The sequence below is a fragment of the Opisthocomus hoazin genome, chromosome 4 (genome assembly GCF_030867145.1).
Source record: "Opisthocomus hoazin isolate bOpiHoa1 chromosome 4, bOpiHoa1.hap1, whole genome shotgun sequence".
Taxonomy (NCBI): Eukaryota; Metazoa; Chordata; class Aves; order Opisthocomiformes; family Opisthocomidae; genus Opisthocomus; species Opisthocomus hoazin.
The window spans coordinates 54,369,763-54,384,674 of NC_134417.1; the positions used below are offsets into that span (position 1 = coordinate 54,369,763).

The following is a 14,912-nucleotide window of genomic DNA, read 5'->3' on the forward strand; positions in this document are numbered from 1 at the left end:
CTCTGATTTCTGCGCTCTCTTTCCTTAGGAGGGGAAAAACATCAATGTGGTCATCTGTATAATGCCCTTACACAGTTTCTTAGGGGGATTCAACAAACTACTGATTTGAGGGGTTGATTTCACTGTCAATTTAACATTATCCTTTTAAGAAAAAATATTTTATCCGAGATACTAGTCAAAATACTTATAAAAATTGGAAAAGAAAATGAGAAATTTTACTTGCTTAAGCAATTAAAAATGCAAATAGGATCATTCTAAATTGCACTGTGTAGGAAAAAAGTGTGGTTGCTGTGAAACAACAGAGCTATGTTGTGCTGTAAATAAATTTGTTTAGTCTTCAGTCCCAATACATGGAATGTAATATAGGGGCAGCTCAAAGTAGCTGCTTAGAGGGGGAATTAGTTTAAAATTCATAAGGACGAGACATCGTAATTGTGTAAGTTTTCATTTCTGCTTATTATATTTACCTTACTGAAATGGTTAGAAAGAATATAAAATTTAAAGGACAATCACAATGACATAAAGATCATAATCTTTATAAAACCAAATTTTTTGCTGTATGAATTTCAGTTTTTGGAAGTATTTAAAATGTCTGTGTTGATACTTCACAGATACTTGTCTGCTAACATGTATGTCAGGTTGTTTTTTTTAAATAATGAAATTTTCCAAAAGGATGTCTCTATAGTGCCACAAAAGAAGTTGCAGCAGTACCCTTGGTATTTACTGTGTTGCATTTCTAATGTTGTTTTTTTCAACGGCATTTATTCTGAGGGCTTTTTTTTCACTGCATGTAATAGTACTTTAAACTGCTTCTTCCTTTGATACCTTTAAACCTCATAGGAATTTAAATAGGCCCCTGTGAAAGTAATGCTTGAGCCTCATTCATGTGTTCAAGTTAGATCATTATTCCTATTAATGGCTTTAAGTGCTTAGATAGTAGATCAGCCTTTCGTGTCTTGAATTGCTTGTCATTTCTGCATGAATATGTTTCAGTATACTCTTCTGCATGATCTTTTCCTCTTTTTTATTTAATTCAGAAGCAATGTGTGATAACATTTTTTTTTTATTTATTGGGTGGTGGAAAAGAATTTTCAATGTTTTTTCTAAGTTTAAAATATATACCGAGTTACTGGAAACAAACTGCAAAACTGGCTAGCATCTGGTAACGTGAATTTTTCAAAGGGCTGTCTTATGACTTAGAAGTGCCTGGTTTTTTAACCATCTCTTACTCTTCCACCTTGTTGAAATGGTCAACAGACACATAAAGAAAGAAGTGATTTATGGCATGAGAGAAAAGTTACACTGTTTGATTACTCGCGTAGTAGTCACTAAACCATCAGTTATCCTCATCACGTCAGTTTGGATTTGATTATCATAGAAATGCATTGAATTACCAAACTAGAGCAATAGTAACTAAAGCTGATTCATTGTTATTGCTGTCAGTTGATGAGGACTGACTTACAAGCCATATGAATGAGCAGAGTTATGCAAATACTGTTTTTCTAACAGGAGAAGAAGAACGTGGAGCAGCCATTACAATGTGGGTGGCAGGACAGATGACAATTTTTTTAATCCTTGTCTAATAGCTTTTAGTTATTTCATTTTTTAATGAACATTACAAACAGGTTATATTTTTAAAATGTTTAATGTGTTTCCAAAGAAAGAAAATGAGACATTTCATACAAGATTAAGTCTGACTGTGGGAAACGATCTGGAAATTCCCAGCCTTAAATTTGACCCCAGAAGTCATCCTGGCCTTTTATATCTACCACCTCTTTAAATCTTCTTCTCTCCTTTTGTGCACATGCAATATTTTGGTCTTTAAAATGCAACCCCTGTATTCTCCTGCAAAAACAAGGTTTCCAAGGAGGGAGGGTTATCTGCAGTTGTGTCGAAGATGAGGTAAGACTACGAATACTCCAGTCTATAATGAAACCTGGAGGGCAAAAATGCCACATGTGAAACTGAAACAGCTGAAGACTGACTCCATCAAAACTATAATGTACTCTCACCTGTGAACGACTATTTCAAGAGGTCATTGTGTAGTTCATTAAAACTATATTTGCTGCTAACAGGAGTTTAGAAGGCAGATCAGAATGTAAGGCAACAGCCTATGAATGAACAAACCTTTAAAGCAAAGACTTGGAAAGTATTTAGATATATTTTATGCAATATAGCTGAGCGTTATGCAGAAATTTGCCATTTTGTTTTCTATTACACCAGAAATTAATTACTTTAAGCCATCTCTATTCTAATTTTTGTGTATCTATTAAAAGGGCCTTTCTGTACCTCTCTATTATTTTGGTTTCATTTCTATACAATTTTTTTTAGTTAAAAATATTTACTTCCCCTCCAAATGAGGATGTCCTTCAGGATGCATTCATTTGATCAAGATACTTCATACGTATACTGTGGTCTACACTTAATCAGTGTTCAGTGGATTATTAGATCCAAAAATGCTGATTTCAGAACTACTGAAGGCAGCGTGCTCCGGTGAAATAGTTTCGTTGTGGCAGAGGTGGAGACTAACAAGTGGCGTCTGGTTTCAATATTAGTTATATACTTTTTATTAAAGGAGAAAGGTCTTCATTCGTGGTTCTGTTTTGAGTAGGGTGAAATTTGGAAAGACAAAAGGCTCCGTGTGCCATCTAGTGGCATCGTTGGGGTTGTCTCGCTAAATTTGATTCTTAACCGAGACACTGCTAGCGATGCGTTCAGTTCAGAATGTTAGCTATAGTTTCTCCTTACTATTAGCATTTTCTTAATAACCTAGCACTTTAGCTTGGAGGTGGTAAAATTCTATATCTGAGCTAAAGGAAGAAATCAGATTGGTATCTGAACTTTTGCAAGAATTACTGATTTAGTTAGAAATGTTACCGCTGCAGCCGACAACCCCATCGTTGTATGGAAGAACAGTAATTTCTATGAGCACAGAGTAGTGAACTTACCGATAACACATGGTATTATTTTAAATATTTTAAGACTTCACTTTTATGTAACTATCATTACTGCCTTGAGAAACTGAGATCCTGGGGAAAGAAATTAGTTGTTAAATTTCTAGATTTCTAATCTTCATTTATGAGCATAGTTCTTGTTTCTGCTTTAAATCTCTCAGAAAATTCCAGTAAGGGTGTTTTTTTTTTTTTCTTTCAGAGAAATCCAAGACCAGTGACTCACCAATTCCAACAAAATTTAGATTATTACAAAGCACGTGGAGCAGACTTGATGAACAAAACCCGGTAAGCTATTTCTGAGTATGTGTTCACTGACTTAAGACCTTACATAAACAAAATGTTTCAGAAGTCTTTTATCCCAAACAGGAATTACATAAGCAGTAGTAGAAGCACATGTGTTTATCTCATGACATTTATTTTGAATCTTTACCTTGCCTATTGTTACATGAAAAATAAAAGTTTTACAGGTAGCATTGCAGTCAGCTCGCTGGCATTTTTTTGAGGCTAAAGGACATTCATACACAATGACGTGTATACTAAAAAAAAGGGGTGAAACGTGGCCAATGTGAGCTCTGTAGCTGAACTACTTCCAATAACGCATCTAATCGCAATCTGGAGTATCCATGTGCTGGAAGCTATGTAAGTTAAATTGAATTAATGTAAAGCCAGTTTGAAGTAATTTTTACTAAACGTTTTTGCAGCATTCCTCCCCCGTTTTAGAAACAGTTTGTATCCATACTGCTTAAATTCCTTGTCAAGGCGATTTTATCTGGTGGTCACAAGTGTAGAGGTGCCCATGCCCTGATGGAGTGGCCACATCGTGGGTGCTGATTGCTGGTGGCTTGTGGCTGCTGGTGGCTGCGGGGCACCGTGCGATGATGCCTTGCTTCAGTTTATACTGTCACAGGCAGTTTCCTGGACTGTGCGTGGCCCCAGCCCTATACTGTGCCTGCTGATTCATGCGAACTTGCTGGCTTTTAGATCTTTGCACCTCTGTCAAATTCTTTTTAAGTCAGTTATGTTACAAGCTAGCTAAAATTAAAATGGAGTGGATTAAAAAGCTCTTCAAAATGGAGAAAGGAGCAGAAATTAAAGCTGAGTAGGGTGACTGCAAAAGCATCTTTTTTTTTTTTTTTTAAACCAGGCTTTAAAGCTGGGGAAGAGTGTCAAAAATTACAGCATTCTATTGCATTTTCTTAATGTTTTTACTTATTTATCTTTTAAAAAAAAGGTCTCAAGAGTTGTCTAAACTTGAACAATAAGTCATTTAAAAATTCTGAAAGAATCATTTCAAGGATTTTGGGAAAAAAAAGAAAATAATCATAAAGCCCAAACAAGAATGACACCTGTTGGAAACCTAATTCTAAGGAAATAACTGTCTATTAAATCTATGTAGGAACATAAATTCATTGCACACATACATACAGGATACACGCCACATGAGAGGAGAAATTGTTTAGAATAGTTCAGATAGAGGAGTAACTGGGATAAATTTATCTCAACACGGGAACATTTAGAGTAGGTCAATTGTGGTATATCTGTTTAAGATTGGACTAAAGAGAGAATTGGAAGATATAACATTAGGAAATGTTTCTTCAGTGAGCAGAGAGATGGATTAGATCAGCTACCAGGTCTTTTTCATCTTTAATTCCACAGGCTCAATGATACATTTAAAATATCTTGGCAAATCGCTAATATATATTGGTTATTTTACCACATATAAAACTTTTTGATCCGTCATATTCATGTATTTGTCTCTCATCTCTCATAATGGCTACTTACTGAAGAGAGAAATGCCTTTGAGTAAGGCTTACTTAAAACAAAATATTTTCATCCTAGCAGAAAACTGCAGAGATTGAATCATCTTCCTACTGCTAGTTCAAAAATATACCATTCACAGTCAAGGTCAATGATGCTTATTGTGATGAAACAAAATTGTTTGCTGCATAGATGGAATTCACATCTTCGTGATACTCATATTTTTAAACTGATGCCTTACATTTAAATGCATCTGCTGATAACTCTACAACGTAATCAATCAGCACTTTTCCTGTAATTGTTGTGCATCTCATGTACATTTGGATGGCTAAAATGTAGACATTGATTCGTGTTTAATGGCTGCAATCATCCCTTGCATTAATATAGAAGACATTTAAAAGGTAAGAAATAGATACATTGTTCTTATTTTCCTGAACTTCAGCTCAGGTTTAATGTACCTCCTCCAGAGATCTAGCACCTTGCTATTGTTCATTTTCTGAAGCTGCGATTCAGAGGAATCACACAATAAATTTTACTGAAGAATACTTTTGTTAAGACCAGCTCTTGATAAGAAATTTACATAGCATCATTATTTATTTTTCACATATGTGTATGTGTTCTGAGCTGATCATTAGCAGTGTCAGTTCATAGCAGAGCCAAATCACACATAGGTAATAGGAGCTGCAATAACTATCCTTTCTAGATCTCAAATCATTATAAAACATTATTGCATGTTATTGGGGAAAGCATTTTTTGAAGTCGTGTTTTGGACATAATGGCTTAGAGAAGATTTTTGGTGTTTATTGTTCCTGTAAAGTGAAATTTCTCAGAAAGTCTCTTTCCAACCATCTTAAACATGCAAATAAACTAACTTCTCCTGGTTTACATGTATGTGAAAGCAGCAAATTAAACAGTGTAGAAGGAAAATTGGTGTTTTTATTAAGCAAAATATAGTTGAAAAAAAAGAAACCAGAAAGAAACAAGCTAGTGGACACAAATACACAAGCCTTTGTATAAGCTTTGTCTCGTGCATCCGTGGTCCATGATTCCAACGATGCAGTTAGTGCAAAGCATCCAGTGGCTTTTTGCTTGCGTAGCCTGTCAAAGATTTACTTCCAGTAAATATCATTTTTTGTGCAAAGTCAGGGGTTTTTTTGCTGATTGTCAGGGCTCCAGACCTAAAGACAACACAAATCTAGGACTCAATGTGCACACCATTATCTTCTTACTAAGGTGATATTTCAGGTGAGTAAATGATATGTACCTCCCCAGTCTTGGTGATTAGTTTCAGTAGATAGAGGGGAAAAAATTATGCCAAGTATACCAAAGTTTGGATTCTGAATCTCAACCAAGTTATTACTGGTATGACCCCCGAAATCAGTGATGTAATTAGATTCATTGCAAACTGTTGAGTCCTGACTGATACCTGTTAGGCCAGCATTTGACATTACTTCTTCCACCTTCACAGCTACAATCTTTGTTTGCTTGCTGGAATGAAGAAGACATTAAACAAAAGGGCCTGTGCTGATTCTTCTGACGCCACACAGATGTGATGGAATAGAAATAAAATCCCTTTTTTTCTTTGAGTGTCTCTGCAGTACCTTGGGGAACTGATTAATACCTGAATCTGCTAGGTAGTAGCAGAGTAAAATTTCATAGTAATAAACATTGTATCGTGTCCTCTTCTTTAAAATCTTTAAGACCTATTCAGTTTGCTTTTGAAACCCTTTGGGACTCCTTGCAAGAGTATTTTGTAGTTCTGAAGATGCTCTCTTTGTGGTGACTTTGTCAGCCATTCTCAGGTGGCTGCTGAAAGACTTTTTGTAATATTGGCAGCAATCAGTAAAATAGGGAAACACAGAAACATCTTGTAATGGTTATTCGGTAATCTTTCCTTTCCAGCTTCCATAAATTGGGAAGCAGCACTTTGTCCCGGTCTCTGTGCTGCTGTTCCTCCTAAAAAAAATGCTGCATGCTGTCTTTCTTCATCACCAGTATATGGCAGAAAGGCCCCATACAGCTTGGGGCTGTATCTCATGAGTGCGCAGGCTCACGTACTTTCTTCTGCTTTCTCTCAATTTAACTGTATCTATTCTGAGCCTAAACAACTCAGCTGTTGTTATTTTCTGGATATATTCTGTAAGTGTGAGCACGCTTATATTGTGTATTCTAAAAAAAAACTTATCTGGAAACAAATTGGGAAATTATATGAAAAGCGAAAATCAGAATTACTTTTCCAGGTGCCTGCGCAAGTTACAAGACACCCATATTAATTTATTTGTATTTTATTTTTAGTTAAACTTCCCCAAAACATTACAAAACTATTTTTTCCCCAGCACAATGATTGTATTGTTTTTAATTACATGTATTTCTTCAAATTGTTGAAGACAGCTATTTATGTCACTGAAGTACAGATCAGTAAAATAAAACCTCAGGAGTGTAAAGGTCTCTGTGATTGTGATATATTTCTGTGAAGGGTATTTCAAGCATTAATTATCTAAAATGAGAGAATATTGCATGAATAAATAGAAATGGCTTTGCTGATCCCTGGGTTACGTGAACACTTCTACTGGGAATTAGAAGCTTCTTTGCCTCTTTATGTTAGACAGATTAAATGGTTCAACAATTTCCTCGTTCTTAATGTTGCGTATAACTGAAGTGGATTAAATAGCCACTGTAGTTAAAAATGAAAAGTAACAATGATAAGTTCATGACCCAGTATATGCGTTACATCCTGAAGCCATTCTTCAGCCAAAATCACTTTAGAAATCAGGATTCCTCTTAAAAGGCACTTGGCTTGAAACGGCTGGGCTGGGCAGAAGGTAAAGTAAGAGCAAGAGACGTCTAGTTCTGCCAGCCTAAAAATACAGCCTACAGAACAAAAAGTTCGTTTTGCTTGTTGAAAGAAATGTTTGAGTTGGAGTTATTTTAAACATTGAAGAGAAGTTAGTCCAGCAGAAGTGAATATTAAAACAGTCTTTGAATAAGAAGTGCAAAACATGAGTTTAAGTTTTCGATGCTTTAGAGCCTGGATTTCCTTTTGTCACTCTTTCATTTTCTTCACTTAAAAAGACAAATTAAGAAAATTGGTGCAACCATGCTTTGTCTGGCGTTAGTCTGCATTTTTCAGGAATAAAGGGCCAAAACAATTTGTCCACTACTGGCTGGGAAAAACTCACACCACACACGGTCCCTGTGGTTCCTGTGTGTATTCCAGCGTGACTGTAGTAAAACACCCTCTTCGTAATGTTCAAATCTTGGATTTTTCACCCCCATTTTTGGAGAGCAACGCATGCGTTGCTGTGCCTGTCCAAACTGTTGGCACGGATGTGATGATTTCTCCTCTTCTTTTTTCAGCGCCAGCGCTAAGGCTGCCCCGCTCAACATTAACAAAGTCTCCAACAGCTTACTCAACTTTGGCCGAAAGCTCATCGCTCCGGCGATGGCTTCAGGTGGGGCTGTGGGCGCTTCTGCTGGCGGGAGCAGCTGTCTTCCCCCTGCGATGCCCATCAGAAGCGCCATGGAAGCCCCCCAGCACCACCACCAGCACCACCAGCACCAGGCACAGCAGCAGAGGATGATGAAGTCCGAAAGCATGCCAGTTCAGCTGGGCAAAGGTAAAGGCGAAACGTGTGGCAGTGCCGCGACAGCTTTGTCATGTGCCTTAAGGACTGAAGAAAGTCCTTTTGTTGTTTTTATATTGATGGGTACATGTTTGGAGGAAAAAGAAAAACCAGAATTTTGTTAAGCGGGATGTCCATGCTACTTACAAGTTTGTAATGTAATAGGAAATTAAATGTTATCTCAAGAATGTACAAATACTATAGGAAGTTTTGAACCTTTAAAAAAATATTAACCAGAAATTACATCAGACATACCAACAAACTGCATTGTTACCATAAACATTAGCCAATTAATTTTTCAGTCTTTTAAATGCAACATGCTTTTAACTGTAAGACTAATTTCATGTAGTTTTTTTCAGGTTATTGGCAAAAGTCCCATGCGTAACAATATTAGCTAAATACAAGTAAAGGAAGATAGATCAATTACAGAGTAATTCTTAATAAATGAAATCTTATTCCCTTTGGAATGTGTGGAGCTTATTTGAGAAGGCACTTGAACAATAACATGTATTTGCCTTTTAACAATTTGTGATGGCCCTCTGCACTTTCTCTGTTTAGTAAATACTACTTCTTGGTTTTATATTTCTCAAGGACAGTTTATTCAAACAACAGTCACAAGCTCAGCTTTCGTAGTTGTTTCCTATACTCTGCCAGGCTCAAGGTGTGTTACTGCTTTTCATCTCCAGCCTGCCTATGGCAGTATGTTCTTTGCAAGGAATGTGTCGAGTGGTACGGTATCTGCTGCTTCTAGCAACTCCTCCTAGGTAATGGTTTGTCAGACTGGTGCTGGTTGTAGAATTCAGAGGCACAACTGCTGTCTTGAAGCAGAGAGATGCAGGCACTTTTGTAAGGTCCGCTAAAGCTGCTTGGCAAAATCCAGACACGCAGCTTCTCTCAGAATCCTAGAAGAATCTCAGAAATGGGTCCAGCAAGGGCTTTATAGTCACCAATGCTGTGCAACCATGAAATTGAAACACAGGTATTTCTCTGCTGTGCAATGGCCTCATTTGGTTTGTAGTTACTATTGCCATGTGTAGTCCTGTTTGAAGCCTTGATGCAAACCCTGCTGACATCAATGTGAGTAAAATCAGGTGTAAAACAAAATAATTTCCACGTTTGCACTTCCTGTTGATCTAACACTCACAGATGTTCAGCTGGACAGTATAACAGACTGAAGTGCTCTAAATCTGACAGGCATCAAGTCAGTGAAAGAAGTTATCCATTTTTCACACGTTATATTAGTTATTTCAGGTTTTGAACGTTCAAGTAGTGCTCATAATTTAAATTAATATGTAGAGGGTTATAAGTTTGAAGGTATTAAATTAATTGCCTTTTGTTAAGTGTGAAGAAGTCCTTGGTAACAAAATATCTTGCAAGACTGGCAAAATAATCCTATCCCAGCTTTAAGAGCTCTGTTTAGACAGAGTAACCACCCACAAACCAGCAGCAGTGACAGGTGTTATTCGTACTTCTACCTCCAGGGGTAGCCTGTGCTGTGCTCTGGAAGAGGGATGGTTGGTTTACATAATCAAGAGTAATTATTTCTCACTCCGAAGTTTTGGTGCTTGCTGAATTTCTTTAAGAAAACATTCATATAATTTAGATCACGTAAACGGAAAAAACAGCAGACTAATATTAAAAAAAAAAAACAACACACACAAAAAAAAAAAAAACAACACACAAAACCACCATAATTGCGAGCCTGTAATTCCAGGTGAGCCTTCAACATCACAAATCACAGTTGAACAAAGTATCCAGACACCTAAGTGGAAATTCAGTTCCTTCTAATAATACATTAATCCCATTCCGCCTGTCCTCAGCACAGAAGAAGATTGGATATCATTACTCATTACTTAAGCAAGGTAGCCTGCTAACAGAAAAGGGATTAAAATATTCTCTTGATCATACACAAAGAAGGAATTCATTGACACAGAGGTTAAATTCAAGTCTTGAGTTCATTGGATTGTCAGTTGAGGTCATTGTCTTGAAAGACAAAAATATTGATAATGAAAAAGTCTGGAAAAAAAGCAGAATTGTTGCCATTTGCATTCCACTGGGTTCATCAGTGTTCAGAAACTGGATACTCTTTGATTACCAAATGGCAGTGTGTTACCAGGAAAAAAGCATTTCTCTTTCACTTCTTCCCTGATAGTGGCAGATACAGTTTTTCTTCTAGGTCCTTTCACAGGGAAACCCAAGAGGCTTTTGATTTGAATGCTGTATCACAAGGACACGTTAGAGGACCAGTTTGAAGATGAAGTTCTGCCAAAACTGTGATCAGCTATTTAAAGTTTCCAGACTACTGTTTGTTTTTATGAGTTGATACTTCTGCAGTGTTTGTTGTAACACGAGCAGAATTTCCAGAGTCACAGAATATGCCCTAAAGAAATGATCTCTATATTTAGAATTATTTATGAACTATGTCTAGAAAATGAACATGCTTTTTCAGAAGGAAAAAGAAGTTGTCCTTACTGATAGCAGAACTGAATAAAAATTAAAGGAATGAAACACTGATTAACAAATGTGGGGTTTTCCTTTTTGAAAATGATATAAATATGCATATTCTTAGGCAACTATGGAATTTTGTTGACAGTAAGAATGTGATGCTCCCAAACTAGCAGAATGACACTGTCAGTGTGAAGTACCAGAAACAAAATGTGTTTGATTGTTTGTTTTCATTCAGATTTTGATATAAATCGGCCTCTTCAACCACTGCTTTTTTGCGCATGTCTGAATGCAGCATATAGGGCACTGATTATTAAAACTTGCCGTGTGTTTTTTCCTGCTCGTACAATATCATTTGCGCTTGAAGTCGGGTCTCCCAGCTCAAACCCCCCTAAGCTGCAGCTCTTCACTCCAGGGAACTGGGTTTGCTGGGGGAAAACCTTCTAACGCTGCTGTTTGTTTGCCAGGCGAGGCGGGCGTGGGCAGCGATGCCGGGCTGCCGGGCCCTGCGCAGCATCCCTCTGCCCTCCCAGGTACGGCTGCTGCGGGGACCAGGGGGTCTGTCTGTGCCTCCAGCCATACCCCCCGGCTCCACAGCCACCTTCCCCGCGGGTTTTTCCACGCGTGGCGTCTCCCTTCACTGCCGTTGTCCATCCACCGAGTGGCACTGTTGTGTAGAGAGAAAAAAAGCATCTTCGCTTCATCACTCCGTTGACTGTGCTGTGTGTGGCCCTCCAGTTATATTCGCTGTATGCCAGCATCCATCTTCATCAAAAATGTGTGTTTGCCCTGTACCGTGTAGTCCATGTCACGCTTTGTCATGTGGGGTGATTCGACCATCAACGTCTCTCATAGCTGCGTTACTTCCCCGTTGCTAGATTTGAGGCAGGTATTTTGAGCTAAGCACCTACTTTAATGCTCTTGACTAAAGAGGAGCTTACCTGCCTTGGACTGAAATAATAAGCACGTGGGTTTGTGTGATGAGATGGTTTGAATAAATTTTAAAAGTGCTGGAAGCCTTTGTTCCCATTTCAATGTAGGAGAAAAAGGGAAATTAATTTCTCTGAAGTCTAAAAGTTTTATAAAACTCACATCATTCTTTTTGCAAATTTTAATACTCTACATCCCAACTATGGCAAATACAGAGTAATAGATGAGCAGATCTGAATGGTTTTGAATTATAGATTGTGCCTTGCTTCTGTTCTTTTTGATATCTTTGTCCTTGCTTTCCTTGTAACTGTGAAAGTTATTCTTTTCCTCTGCAGGAGCCAAACGGAGAGTGAGCCATCAGTTTTGCATGCCTTTTGTGCGTGTCTTCCTCTGATTTTTTCTGTATTTTAATAGAAGCCTCCAAAGTTCATGAATATCTTCCCTATAACAACTCAAACTCAGTAAGACCTGCAGCATGCTTTTCTTTCATTGTAAGTCCCCTTCTCCACTCCTCTGGTAGAATCATAGAACGGTTTGGGTCAGAAAGGACCTTACAGATCATCTGGTTACAAACGCCCTGCTATGGGCAGGGACACCTTCCACTAGACCAGGTTCTCAAAGCCCTGTCCAGCCTGGCCTTGAACACTTCCAGGGAGGGGGCATCCACAGCTTCTCTGGGCAACCTGTTCCAGTGCCTCACCACCCTCATAGTACAGAATTTCTTTCTTATATCTAACCTAAATCTACCCCCTTTCAGTTTAAAACCATTACCCCTTGTCCTATCATTACATGCCCTTGTCAAAAGTCCCTCTCTAGCTCTCTTGTAGGACCCCTTCAGGTACTGGAAGAATGCTATAAGGTCTCCACACAGCCTTCTCTTCTCCAGGCTGAATATGGAATCATAGAATCATAGAATCATAGAAAGAAGGGACCTTAAAGATCATCTAGTTCCAACCCCCCTGCCATGATCAGGGATATCTTCCACTAGACTAGGTTGCTCAGAGCTCCGTCCAACCTGGCCTTGAACACTTCCAGGGAGGGGACATCCACAGCTTCTCTGGGCAACCTGTTCCAGTGTTTCACCACCCTCATGGTGAAGAATTTCTTCCTAATATCTAATCTAAATCTGCCCTCTTTTAGTTTACAGCCATTCCCCCTTGTCCTGTCACTACACACCCTTGTGAAAAGTCCCTCTCCATCCTTCCTGTAGGCCTCCTTCAGGTACTGGAAGGCTGCTATAAGGTCACCATGGAGCCTTCGCTTCTCCAGGCCGAACAGCCCCAACTCTCTCAGCCTGACCTCGTAGGAGAGGTGTTCCTCTGGTCATTTTTGTGGCCTCCTTCAGACCTGCTCCAACAGGTCCATGTCTTTCCTGTGCTGAGGGCTCCAGAGCTGGACACAGGACTCCAGGTGGGGTCTCACGAGAGTGGAGTACAGAGGCAGAACCACCTCCTTCGACCTGCTGGCCACACTGGTTTTGATGCAGCCCAGGATAGGGCTGGCTTTCTGGGCTGTGAGCACACATTGCTGGGTCATGTTGAGCTTCTTGTCAACCAGCACCCCCATGTTCTTCTCCTCAGGGCTGTCTCCGTCATTCCCTGCCCAGCCTGTATTTGTGCTTGGGATTGCCTTGACCCATGTGCAGGACCTTGCACTTGGCCTTGTTGAACTTTATGATGTTCACATGGGCCCACCTCTCAAGCCTGTTAAAGTCCCTCTGGATGGCATCCCTTCCCTCCAGCATGTTAACCACACCACACACCTTGGTGTCATCAGCAAACTTGCAGAGGGTGCACTCAATCCCACTGTCCATGTTGCTGACAAAGATGTTAAACAGCACTCGTCTCACTGCTGACCCCTGAGGAATGCCACTCGTCGCTTGTTTCCACTTGGACATCAAGCCATTCACCGCAACTCCTTGAGTGTGGCCATCCAGCCAATTCCTTATCCGCCAAATGGTCCACCCATCAAATCTATGTCTCTCCAATTTAGAAATAAGGATGTTGTGTGGGACAGTGTCATCATCATCTCTTACTTTATTATAAATTGCTAACATAGCTCACATTACATTTAAACTTTCCTTCTTCTTTTCAAGACATTGCATGTGTCCACCCTCTGCCCTGTCAGCAATACCAACAGTTCAGTCCCTTTTCCCACTACCACATCCGTGTATTTTCCAGGTGGTTTGGAGACAGCACATTTGCAGCCCTGGGCTCAGCCCCGGTATCTTGAGCAGCAGGCAAGTAGTGAGCCAGTTAGAAGCATACGGGGTTAACATTGCTCCTTTTCACCTCAGAAGTGGGTGTATTTTAGTGCATGAAATCCTGTGCATCATTACTGTGAACTATTTATGCATTTTAGTGTGGATATATGTATTGTTGAGATGTCCTACACAGTGATGTGTTCTGACTTCTGCTTACGTCAGGGAACCTTAGCTATTTGTTCTGTGTGCCTCATTAGCATTTATTTGATTTCCATGCTTGGGGTTTCCTCAGCTTGTTTCATATAGGCTTTAGGACCTTCTGGTACATACTTAGATGGTCATAGATTGGGTTTCTCTAATCTTCTTTTAAGGAGGCATAATGTATTTATCTGAGATTGATAGAATGAGTGGAGGAAAATGAGAGTTTTGATTAAGTGATGTTCTCAGGTTGCCCATTAAGCTGCTAAAGAAGGAGATGAGTTTGGTTAGTTATTAACTGTAGTTAATCGCATTACTGTGTACATTGTGATTGTACATAGAGGGTAAGAGTTCTGTTCTTTTTTTGTTCTTATTATTTGGTTTTTGCTTTTTTTCCTGAGGAATAGTCCAAAATTAGCAGCTCTCTCAAATGACCCTCTTGTTAAGCTGTTGAGTAAGGAGAACGTACCACACTGCTTATGAAGAAATATGTCGAATCAGTGAGACACACGACAGAGAAGATACAAATGGCATCTTGCATAATCCTCCTGAGAGCCTGAAATCTCTGCATTGGTGCTACAGTGTTGTTTCCAAAGTTACATGAGGATTGTTAATGACACAGAAATCGGTACACACACAACACATCTGAAAGACTTCAAAAGCATCATGGTGACTTCAGTTAACTGTTCTTGCAGCAGCTCCGCTAAACTTCTATGTCGGGAATATGATAGGTGGCTCTTTTGTTACATTAGGGAAAACTTGTATGATTGGTGTGGCTTGTCTTTCAGCTTTCTTCTTATT

At 39.1% G+C, this 14,912-nt stretch overlaps 1 protein-coding gene across 6 annotated transcripts in view; it reads left to right on the forward strand.

The window, feature by feature from the left end:
- The window catches only part of TBC1D5 (TBC1 domain family member 5), a 326,766-nt gene that overhangs the window by 264,710 nt on the left and 47,144 nt on the right, over positions 1-14,912 (forward strand). For 5 of the 6 annotated variants that reach the window (XM_075419055.1, XM_075419057.1, XM_075419054.1 and 2 more), the window contains 3 exons: positions 3,154-3,239; positions 8,070-8,329; positions 11,248-11,313. In XM_075419055.1, coding sequence (XP_075275170.1) covers positions 3,154-3,239; positions 8,070-8,329; positions 11,248-11,313 — 412 coding nt within the window. The remainder of the gene's footprint in view (positions 1-3,153; positions 3,240-8,069; positions 8,330-11,247; positions 11,314-14,912) is intronic. The other variant, XM_075419052.1, reaches the window with a different exon arrangement.